Source organism: Sinocyclocheilus anshuiensis, unplaced genomic scaffold (genome assembly GCF_001515605.1).
Source record: "Sinocyclocheilus anshuiensis isolate Anshui unplaced genomic scaffold, SAMN03320099.WGS_v1.1 scaffold26, whole genome shotgun sequence".
Classification (NCBI taxonomy): Eukaryota; Metazoa; Chordata; class Actinopteri; order Cypriniformes; family Cyprinidae; genus Sinocyclocheilus; species Sinocyclocheilus anshuiensis.
In genome coordinates, this window is record NW_015544143.1 from 629,982 (window position 1) to 642,437 (window position 12,456).

Sequence of the window (12,456 nt, forward strand, 5' to 3'; positions counted from 1 at the left end):
GAGGCTTTTGTCTCTGATGTCTGTTGCTTTGTTTTAGTGCCTTGTGCATTTAGGTCACATGAGTTTAATTTGAGTGTAATTTTGTAAAGGTTTTCATTCCTGTTGCTTTTATTTCTTCTTGATGTAGTGGACTAACACTCCACTTTTATTTCTCTATTTGTGAAAAGCATTCATTGAGCTGAATGGAGCTCAATGTGGCAAGCCATTTTAATATTTATTCTTTTAAATCAAAATCAATAATAGTCTTTGTTACTAGTTGTTTTTGTAATTACAAGCAATGCAATTGTGACTAGTGTTTTTTATTTTTATTTTTCAATTTCACTAGTAATTGTTCATTGGATTCTAGTACTTATTCCAGTAGTAATTGTTTAATATCTGTTTAATAGTCTTTATAATATTTATTCTTTGCATGCTAGAACACACTACTTGCAAGGTTGTTTGTGTGTGTGTGTGTGTGTGTGTGTGTGTGTGTGTCTTTGGTATGCAGTGACTAGTCAGAATGGCTAATACATGGTTCAGTTAAATCTTTCTGAATTGATACCAGCAACAATTGGAATTCATTCTAGTCAGAAGTGAATGGTTAATATCTGAACCACAGATCACCATTGAATTCAACAGGGAAAAAGGAAATGTGTTACAGTAATGAAGGAATAGTTGCTTTTCTCTATACCAGCAACAGAATACCTATTAGGCTGCGTTTATGTTGCAAGTCCTAATGCAGAGATTCAATCTTTTGACCATATCAGATTTTTTTGGCCCGCTTTTTTACTTTCACTTTAGACACAACTGAATTCCGAAGTGAAATAAAGTAGCGCTGTAAGATTCTATTTATTTGAATGAATTAACGAGAGAGAGAGTATGCACAAGTGGGAGAAGTTGAAAACCTGCTCCTGAATGTTGCGTAATTTCTTACCTATATATATAAAGTTCCCACCTTGATAAAATGTGAGTGCATACAGCACACCAGCATTAAAACGCAATTTTAATAGGCAAACGTGTCGCCCTCGCATTGGGAGTTCTGCGGGGAATCGGATATGTGCGTTTAGACGTAGGTTGGATGTCCAGATATCGGATATGTATTTGATTTAAAACCACATTTGGAAGTGACTCAGATCAGATGCAAAAAAATCGGATCTTGTGCGGATTTTTGTGTTTACACGTGTCAACAGTTCCGATCTGTGTCAAATGTGAGCAAAAAAAATCTAATTTTTTTGTGCCAGTGTAAACGCAGCCCTGATACTAAGCATCTATTCAACTGTTACTAATACTTATTCACTGCATATTAAGATGCTAGTCACTCTTGGAATACTTATTAGTAATCAAAAATATGATACTAGTAACATAAAAATATATAATATTAAATGTTAATATGGCTTGCCACAAAAAGAGTCCTTAAGAATCAGGTAAATTAGATTTTTATATATGGTCAACTGTTTACCATTGTCAGTCATAAAGTGATGTATTCATTTTACTAAAAGATTTGTCAAATTCTGTTACATGTTTCATGCCATGCTGAATTCACATCTGAAGTTTGTTTTAGCAAGAAAATAAATATGCATCAGGTAGAGTAATTCAATAATTGATAAGCTTTAACTAATTTCCAGCTGAATGGAAAAATCCTCCTGACTAGTAAAAGTAAAAGCTCAGATGATTATTTTTGTACAGAAACCACAAAAATATTTGAAAGCTTTTGCTGAACCACTGTAGCTGTTTTGACTTCGGTTCTTTAACAGATTGCATTGTTTCATTAAATTGCCTGGGGCTCAGGGAACCCTATATCCCCTTTTACCACACACACGCATATGCATGGACACAGACACACTCTTTTTCGGTGTTACTCCCCCACAACATGTGGTTCTAGTTCCTGCTGAGTTGAAGCTGCAGTCAGCGGTAGACAGATTGCCCTGGCGTTCGGGTCTGGTGTGGGGCGAAATGTAAATATTGTGGAAGAGATGGAGTAATTAGACTGGTTTTGCCCGGACACCTTCGTTCCACATCGGTCGCAACCTCTCCCATGACCAGACGCCCCCAGGTCCTGCACTGAGCTGAAGGGTGTGTGTCTGTGCACTGGGAGTCAACCTAGGGGTCACTGGTTTGCCATTCAGCCAGTGAGAAACTGGTTTGAAATACGCTTCACCTTTACACACAGACCAATTAGGGTGGATAAAGTTTGCTTGTACATTGTCCGTGACAGAGCTTCTGAAAATCTTTGCTTCTATTTTGCATGCCTATTATGCATATGTGAGCTTAATAAGCTCGATTCCTCACGTGCCCTCTTATATTCAAAAAATATTTGAATGAGAATCGCCCTCTTTCAAATGAAAGAAAACACTTGTCCATTCCTCACACGCTTTTTCTCTTCTCCTCATTAAACGTATGCGTCTCGGGCTTAATTTCTTTTCCCATTCCCTCTCGAGGCCCAGGAGAGCAGCTGCACATAGGACTCTGTGAAAGCTCCCAGATGTACTTAGCAAAGGCGACTTCTGCTGACCGCCCGTCAGCCGCCCTGTAATATGAGAAGTTTATCTGATCTTAGAGATGGCCCATACAGAGGCAATAATAGGAGAATTTGGTGCCATTGGTCTGAAGAAGGTGTGTATGTGTTGGAGATTTCACTTCAGTGTTGTTTGAAATGCAAAACGCATCGATTTGTGCTATTTTACACCTTCATTGATGGATTTGTTGATGCTGAACTGCAGATATTTAATATTATGAGTTTTCAAGGAGAGGAAAGGGAAAGGTTTTGTGAATATTAAGAATATATGGCTTAAAAGGCAGGGTGTGCACATTGGGAGATACATTTTTTATTAGCAAACTCGCATGGATGCATTTGATGGACTTATAAATCAAAGCACTGTCTATTGTCTTTTTTCCTTTCTTTTTTTTACAGAGCTTTTTCTTGTACTTATGCTTGGCAAATCAAATTGAAGAGAACAGAAAAGAACAGAATTTTTTTTAAATTATTTTTATTCAGTATATTACACTTGTGTTCTTTTAACATTCATGCATTACCAGAAAATGCTTTTAAAGAAAATATAATGTGCTTTAATGATGTAGGGCGCTTCAAATGATAACCATACGGTGCTCTTTTAAAATGAGACTATGAAGTAGGCACCGCATTTTAAACCAGCAACAAAATGAATAATACATTAACTTGCCTGCTTAGTAATATTCATAGAAAATTGTCTGTCGCTCTGTGCAGGATAAAATTGATTTAGAAATAAACTGTGGAGATGCAGTTCTAGCTGTGAATTCCTTTCATAGCACTTACATACCTGTCAAATCTCGTCTCGCAGCTTGATAACGCACTCATCTAGGTGGAGAAGGGGGTTAGTCTTTCTTCCTAATGAGGATTACCTGTTGGCCTCATAAAAGAGGCCTTTGACCAGAGAGCCGTTGGGGGGAGGCCTGCAAAACAATAGGGTGCTGAAAAGCACATGCCTCCTGTAGGGCACAATGGCCAGCTGAAACTCCGTCTTGAAGAGGATCCCTAGACAACTCAGTTTTTGCGGTGCCCGTTTCTAAACAGCCGCTTTCAGGGCTGTAATGTGACCCTTCTAATATGCAAAATCTAAAATGGCCTCTGAGGAAGAGAATTCAGTAGTATGATGAGCCTTTAAGTGGTCAAATTCAAAAGTAAAGGATCAAAGTTTGTGGCTGGACTTTGTTTGATCCACTCAATCCAGTCTGCATGAGAATCAATTTGACTTTTTGTTGTTTTTAATTTTTTTTTGATTTTGTATACAAGTCACACGTTTTCCCATTTTTCTTTTTTTTTTTCGAAATGTTTTTTTGTTTATTATTTGTAATATGAGACCCAGATGGGTGAAATTAATGCAGTAAGATTTCATCATTTCATGTTGAATGTCAATATAAATCATTTTATTTAACTTGCGGATATTGCACATATGGCAATAGGGCTCAATAAAACAATGGTATATAATCATCTTGTAGGTTCTAATACAATGTAGTAACAAGTTGAATGCTACTAGTGATGAATAACCGGTTGATTTAATAGTACGAAACCAGACCCGTGATCAAAATCCTTTCTCTTACAAAAAAAGAATGGTGGGCCTATGGTGCAGTGATGGTATCTTTTATACTTACATATATATATTATCATGGTACAGTATGATTAGGAAATTCATATACCATTATATTTACATTATACTCAAAAGCACTTTCATGGAACTACCATAAAACATGTCTAAAGAAATGCAGTAATACCATGGAAGTTTTGTTTGTCATCATGTTAATTGATTTATATAAATAATTTTAACAGGTAAATCAGCTTAATATATATTAATTAGCTTAGTATTATTTGGTTTTCATGTTTTTGTAATCATCATATAATATTATGATACTTAAAATAACCTTTTTCATTTTTTTTCCTCCCCCAACTTCAGTCACTTTCCCAAAGACTGTTATTCCGGCACTGGGCCAGTCCAGTCAGTTTTGGCGCCCCATGCAGTCCCCGTATCGCCTGCCACACCCCCTGCCCCCTCTGCCAGTGCGCAAGGGGGTACGAGGTAGGAGACCCAAGAGCCAGACCATCGCCATGCTAAAAGCAGCAGCCGAGGCGGCAGCAGCAGCTGCAGCCGGCACGCCACCGAATGGCCAAACGCAGTCCAATGCAGCCAAGAGTCCTATGAGCTTAGGAGACCCAAGAGCCAGACCATTGCCATGCTAAAAGCAGCAGCCGAGGCGGCAGCAGCAGCAGCAGCTGCAGCCGGCACGTCACCGAATGGCCAAACGCAGTCCAATGCAGCCAAGAGTCCTATGAGCTCACCACTCACACCCAAACCATATAAAAAGAGAGGACCCAAACCCGGCAGCAAGGTATAACTGCTTTTTTGTGGTTTAATAGGTCAGTTAATAGGTTTAATTGGTTTGCTCATGTTGTTTCAAAGCTGTATGATTTTCTGTTTTCTGAAGATATTCTGAAGAAGATATTTTGACGTTTATCTTTTATTTTTTTGATTGAATCTGATGTCATTGGTAGCCAACATAATGGGATTTTAATGGTATTAAATGGCCCTAGTAACTGATCATTATACAGCTTTTGTTTGGTATAGAGTGGGTCGTATGTCATGAGCAATTATCCATATTAAACATGAACACTTCTACTATAATTCTTCCCCATGAACGGTACATTAAACATGCTGGATTCACTTCGTTTCAGACAAGGGTCTGTCGTAATGAAGATAAGGCATCTGTAGTCTTTTGCCATTGTTTTGAGAGTCAGAAGGTGGGCAAACAAAATGGGGTTGTTTAGTGAGAGTGAGTATTGTTGTTTTATCTCTCATTCTGTCTACCGCCTTTACAGAGGAAACAAAAGGTTCCTCATTCATTTTCAAGCCCCACGTTGTCGTCCTCGGTGTCAGACGGGAGACTGTCTAGTCTGCAGACAACAAGAGACTCAGGAGTTGTGTCTACAGGTAGGCTTTTATCTTCCTGCCTTTATTTTCTACTATACATGGGCCATGTACTCCTCAGTATTCTGATGGTTTTGCACTGTTGTACGCTTCACCTGACTATCCACCCTCTCCTCTTCTAGTTTGTGTGTATGTGAACAAACATGGAGACCCAGGGCCACACCTGGACCGTAAACTGTTGTTGCAACTGCCTGATCATTTCGGGCCGGGTCCCGTGAACACGGTTCTCCAGCATGCGGTCCAAGCCTGCGTGGACTGTGCGTTTCACCCCAAAGCTCTGTTCAGCTTCCTGCAGTCTCAGTCTGACGGCGGGGAAATCATCAGAGGTCAGTTTGGATCTGCTTTAAGAGTGTGATCTGGGTTTCATTTAAGAGTGATTATTTGATTAGGAGAACATTTCTGCCAGGAAGGAAGAATGCTTTTAAATGACAAATGCTTATCATATCATATCATATTATATTATATTATTTAGTGCTGTCAAAATGAATGGGTTAACGCATTCAATTAATTTTTTCAGTTTAAAACGCAAATAACGCAGGATCGGAGCTAGGGTTGGCCACCCCAATCACAACTGCTGCTTCTCTTTCTTTTTTTTTTTTCTTGACAAGAATTGCATTTATATAGACGCAGAATGTCTTTACGACCACATCAGGGAGACTTTTCAGACGCGAACTCCAGCTTAGCCTCAGCGCCAGGCGCTAGTCAAGCGAGCACGGAAAAGGTACTGGTGACAAGGGAGCTTCAGTAGAACAACAGTGAACTGCGGTCAGATGAGATATTATCAGGCCATATGTTAGTAAAAATTAATTTTCCTGTCCTGTCAGCCATTATACTGTGCTCGCAGCATGTGCTCTTCAATTGCACATACACACAGCTGTGCGGGCTGTGTATCATTTCATATTAAAGGGCAAAAGAAACTACGAGCATGTTATGTCATCAGTTAAGTCATGAAGTTACCAAAAAGGCAATTAAAGCTGCCTTAAATCTGTGCATGCATGCAAGTATTTGTTAGTCACATTTAAGAACATGTCTCTGAAATACAGTGGTTTTCAAAACTGTCCTGGAGCAGCCCAGCACTGTCTCCTTCATCTAACACACCCGATTCAACTCATCAGCTCATTAGTAGAGACTTTAAGACCTGAAGTGGGTTAGAAAAGGTAGAGTTATGAGAAAATACGATGCGTGTCAGATCCGTGTCATGTTCATATGACATTTATTATAATGGGACAATTATGACATTTATTAAAAAAAAATAAAATTTCATAGAGGCATCAGTAGTATTGGTATCAGGGATACTCGCCTTCACTCATAAAGATGCCATTAAACAAACATTAAAAATATACTGTCTTGATGTTGTTTCTACATTAATTTAAAGATTAAATGTGAAATTATTGCAATATAAAAGTATATCTAAAAACTTTAATGTTAGGTGGGATTAATCACGATGAATTTCAGGAAAAAATGTGTGATTTAATTAGTCTAATTTTTTTAATTGATTGACATCACTAATATTATATTATTAATAATATTAATATATTATTTTAATGTCAATTTATTATATACTTATGCTAAAATAGTACAAGTAAATAAATAATTAGTATATAAATATATAATAAATCATTATAAATTTTTTATATATATATATATATATATAATCACACCACTGTATGTGTGTGTATCTTATTTGAAAAAAAAATTCTTCTTTTATTCAGAATAAATATTATATGCCTCCTGTGGGGCACAATGGCCAGCTGAAACTCCGTCTTGAAGAGGATCCCTAGACAACTCAGTTTTTGCGCTGCCTGTTTCAGGGCTGTTTAGAAATAAAATAAAAGTTAATTTATTTCTAGTTAACTTGTTAGTTATTTTTGGATTCTCCGAAAACTGAAAAATTTAATTACTATCACTCACAATATAAAAAAAAATCCCCATCACACATTATATTACCGAAATCTACTCGAAGGTTGATTGAGGCCATGACATGTGATGCATGTTTTAACAAATATGAAACATAGTTCATTTTTCAAAATGTCAGGGAGTTAAAAGGAAGAATGATCCATAATCTAAAGCATTTTGAGAGCTGAATGGCACATTGCTGTAAGACATGAGCTCCATTTGAATTAGTGTAGTTGTATGTTATTTTAAGGCTGTCAACATGTGTGTGCTTAACAATAGAGGGAGAAGTGAGAGCATGGGTGTGTGGTTGACCTGAAAAGAGAAAAGGGTGTGCATATGTTTAAAGAGAAGCGTGTGTGTGTGCACAGCTGATGTTATCAGACTGCGAGTAATTAGGGATGACATCTGTGTGTAACCTGGTTCTGAGCATTTGATTGGGGTGTCCCCATGGGAAGCGTGCCTATGTGTATGCCTGTCTATATTTGTGTGTGTGCAGGGGGTGGGGCCCACGCTAGGACTGTGGGGGCCATCTGCTGTGATGCCATGGCCTGTTAATCGGCACCCATTTAGCCAGATCAACCCCCCCCCACCCCCTAGACTAGTTTTTTTGGGACTAGTCCAGGTGATGTTTAAGAGTAATACATTTATTTAAGTGTTTTTAATTTTGCACAAATTCTACTTTCATGCAGTTCGCTCTGAAGGAGGAATCCACTACGTCAAGCTCCCCACTGCCTCCAGTGCATCATTCGTTCTGCGCTTTCTAGAAACTCTGTGTCACCACCTGCATTGTGATAACCTGTTCAGCAGCCAGCCGTTCAGTCCACTAACTACTAACACACACACGCCGTACGAAAGGAGCAAATCAGGTATGTGTGCATGTTTGTGTCGGTGTTGCTATTGCTATCTGAAACTAAAACTATTAGAAATTTGCAGTAATTGAAACAAATCTAAAATTAAATTAAATGTAAAATGTAAAAAAAGGTAAGAAATTAGAAATGCAACTAAATGAAATAAGTTTCAATCAGCTGAAGTGATAAAATTACTATAACTAAACATTTTAAAATATGAATAATGTTTACGTTATGTTTACGTTAGAGCAAAATTTAATTCATTCATTAAAAGTAGTAGTATGAACAAAAAGTGAACTAAAGTGGACCAAAAAGAGATCCAAGTCCCCTTTAATGTCCAGATACTATGTGAATTCAACTGTGTTCTGTAGGTCTTGACGTATGACCAGCAGTTTAAGATGAATATGTTTGTTGTTGTTTGAATTGAAATGTTGTCAAAATAATTGCAGTATGATATATTTGTATATTTTTTATACACAATCACACAGCCCAAACTTGTGTGATTTCAGAAGTAATCCTATGGTCTTCCAGAAGTGATCTATATCTGCTCTTTTCTTCTGTTGCAGTGAAAGAGGAGACGTCAGAGGCTATGTCTATAGCACGAGGTACGAGACGTTTCAACAGCGATTCCACTACCTACACCGCTGCCCTGTCACCGAAACTACAGAGAACAGAAGCTTTGCCCTTAGACGGTACGACCTGTTCAGCTGTTCCGAGTGTTTTTGCTTGTTAGTGTCTGAGAGTGAATGATATCGATTGAGTGTTTATGCCACAATAAATGCAGCATATATCCAAGCCAGTTCTGATGGGTTGAACTGAAAGTGAATGGAGGACAGGGTTTTCTTTAGGTTGAGTTGGACACCTCTCTTCATTCTCTCATGCACATAATAAAACTCTTAATAACGTAGAAAGCCTCCTAATTAAGTTGTCTACATTGTAACTAATTAAGTGTCTGATTTTTATTAGGGTGTGAATGACCTGCCAATTTGGGTTATTTTTCTGCTGCTGTTATAATTTAACAGACATAAGTGTTGTGTGTTCAGCTCTCATTAAATGTCTTGTAGATCAAGCTCATAAATAAAAAAGAAAAAAAGTTGTCTTAGCAGCATTATAAAACTGATCTGTAGTGTTTGCACATGTCTATTGGAAGACAATTATAAACTCTGAGACATGTTGTTACTAGTTCCATCAGATTTATATTCATTCAGAAAACAGGAATCCTCCTGCATTTATTTTAGTGGGGGTTTATGTGTTAGTTAAATACTGTAGGTGTGTATACTTGTAGTCTCTAGCGTGTAACTAAAAACTTCTATAAACCTTTGTTTATACACACAACTAGCTATTCTTTATTATTGCTATTTTATACAATTTAAAGTCAGCAGAACTATGAAATAGCACAGATGGGAGTATAGGATTTATGTAGTGACCAAAAATGTTCAAATAGCTTATATTTTAGCTTTTTGAAAGCAGTGACAAGGAGCCACAGCTTCATTAGGTGCATCCTGGGATGCTGTTTAAACAATATATTCATCCATTCAATGATGAAAATTTAGGTGCAATTTATATTTGTCAAAACTATGTATTAAATTGATCAAAAGAGACAGTGGCAAGACTTTTACATTGTTACAAAATATTTCTATTTCTAATAAAAGCTGTTCTTTTGAACTTTCTATTCATCAAAAAATCCTGAAAAATGTATCATGGTTTCCACATAAATACTGTTTTCAACACTGATGATAATAAGAAATGTTACTTGAACATCAAATCAGCACATTAGTATGATTTCTGAAGGATCTTGTGACACTGAAGATTGGAGTAATGGCTGCTGAAAATCAGCTTTGCATTATTTCACTATATTTGTACTGTAATTTTGAGGTCTTGGTGAGCATAAGGAACATATATTTATATGTATAATATTATTTCAAACCATATTAACAAATACAATTTTCATGACCTTAAGTATGATCTAAAACATTTCACTTCATGCTACTTCTGTGACAGAAACCATCACCCATGCTGAAAATGGTGCCACCACAGACCAGCAGTTCTCAGTAGAGTCAATAGACTCAGCCTCCAATTCCGTTGCCCCCCGGCCCCCCGCACTACGGAGCACGTCTGAGTATCACACCCCGACCAGAAGCAGCCCGCACTACCCCTCTCACCCCCCACCCCTCCGCAGGCTCTCCTCCAACCCCTCTGAGCTGGGACCTGCACGCACACACAGACGAGTGGAAGGTAGGCTATGTAAGAACGCTTTGTTTAGACACCTTCGCACACACTATTAATAACATGTGAGACTGCTTGCAGATGACCAGACTTAAATCAGCACTCAGATTTATAGGTAACACTTTATAATAACATTCATTCATAATATTAAAAAAATCTGATCAAAAACTGCTTAACAGATCATTTACATGCACAGTTATAAATGTCAATAACACATTACGATAGGGTTTTATTTGTTACCATTAGTTACTACATTAGTTCATATGAACTGACTATGAGCATTATACATTTTTACAGCATTAATCTTTGCTACTATTAGTTACAAATATGATTGTTCATAGTTTGTACTTCAACATTAATAGATACAACTTTTGATTTTAAAACTGTATTCGTAAATATAGAAATTAACATTGATTATAAATGCTGTAGAAATATCGTTGGTTCTTGTTAATTCATTTTAACTAATGTAGTTAACTAAAGTGAAGAAATTAAACCTTATTGTACAGTGTTACTGAAATGTCATGAAGCTTTGAATTACTGTTGTAATTGCATTGTGTTTTTTGATGATTTATTAATGGTAAAGTTATAAAGTTGACTAGACATTATTTAATTTTTAATGGACCTAGTGCAGATTTATAAGTAACACTTTGTAATAACTTAATGTATATAATGCTTATACAAGTTCACATATAATGTTTAACAGATCATTATTTCATGCACAGTTAGAAATGTCATTAAGCTTTGAATGACTGGTCTCTATATAAGGTGAAGTATAGTGTTATAGTGTTTTTTTTTATGATGACTTATTAATGATAAAGTTATAAAGTTACTAATTCATTGAATCATTTAAAGTCAGTGAGCTTTTAGTGTCTGTGCTTGTTGGCATTCCGCTTGTGTTTGAGCCCTGAAAGCAAAACAGTTTTATTGTTCAACTCCCTCAGAATGCTTTCAGTCTAGCAGCTTGGCTTACGCGCTCAGTGCTGCTCTTCAGAGACTTAGATCTATTTCTATCATGGGATAAACACCCATATCAGTTCTGCACAGAGTGCCTGTGTGAGGACCAGATGTATTTTCTCTAATCAAATGTCAAGTGGCACAATAGGCTTTGATATGGATTAAAGCCTGTTGGTGGCTCAGGGGGCCATATTTATTTAAATAGCATCTCGGAGTGGGAGTGATGTTTGGGGTTTAGTTTTATTTTCCATTGTAAAAAGACTGATCCTAGACCTGCACTCCCATTCTGGAAAGCTCATGTTCAGTTTTCCAAAAAATATATGCGTCAGTTGAGGCAGGCAGAAAAAAGGATGATCGTAGATTTAATTACTTTGTGATTATAAAACACCTAATGCGTCATTGCTGTGTGATGTCACAGAATCCACGACATTTTGTGTTTTTTTTACATCTAGCATGTACTACATTCAGTTGTGGGCTATATTTGATTCTATCATACTATTCTTAATTGTTTCTGCAATATGTGGTACGTATATTGTACATAACATGAAAAAGTTCGGAATACCGGGATGATTTAGGCTACTACATGTATGGAATGAATACTTGCATATATATATATATAGTTAGCAGAACAGATAGCAGAACATTACAATCTAAAATCGCTCTTTAAAGCATTAAAGGGGTCATATGATGCGATTTCAATTTTTCCTTTCTCTTTGGAGTGTTACAAGCTCTTGGTGCATAAAGAAGATCTGTTAAGTTGACGAAGCGGAGTCCAGCCCGGGGTTGTCACACGTGGTTGCCGCAAGCCCGCCGGATGCTCCTTCGTCGAATCCGCAGGCCACGCCATTCTCAAGCCAGCCCGCCGCCGCTCACTCTAGCCGCTGGCCTCCGCTCACACTAGGCCGCCGTGTGTGACGCTGTGTTTCGTTGTGAAAGCGAAACTACTTTGTTTGGCCTTCCAAAAGAGGACACGACTAGAAATCAGTGGTTAAGTTGTATTTACAACACTGTTCCAGAACAGTTCAACCCAAATAACTCAGATGTGTGCAGCACATTTTATGGAGGACTGTTTCCTGATCCTGGGAGAGTAGACTACA

General features: G+C 37.4%; 1 protein-coding gene across 1 annotated transcript in view; it reads left to right on the forward strand.

Annotated features, from left to right (window-relative positions):
* The window catches only part of LOC107695050 (polycomb protein SCMH1-like), a 29,376-nt gene that overhangs the window by 13,013 nt on the left and 3,907 nt on the right, over positions 1 to 12,456 (forward strand). The window contains exons 8-14 of the mRNA XM_016494833.1: positions 4,407 to 4,570; positions 4,705 to 4,839; positions 5,327 to 5,438; positions 5,558 to 5,761; positions 8,021 to 8,197; positions 8,746 to 8,871; positions 10,181 to 10,423. Of these exons, the coding sequence (XP_016350319.1) occupies positions 4,407 to 4,570; positions 4,705 to 4,839; positions 5,327 to 5,438; positions 5,558 to 5,761; positions 8,021 to 8,197; positions 8,746 to 8,871; positions 10,181 to 10,423 (1,161 nt within the window). The remainder of the gene's footprint in view (positions 1 to 4,406; positions 4,571 to 4,704; positions 4,840 to 5,326; positions 5,439 to 5,557; positions 5,762 to 8,020; positions 8,198 to 8,745; positions 8,872 to 10,180; positions 10,424 to 12,456) is intronic.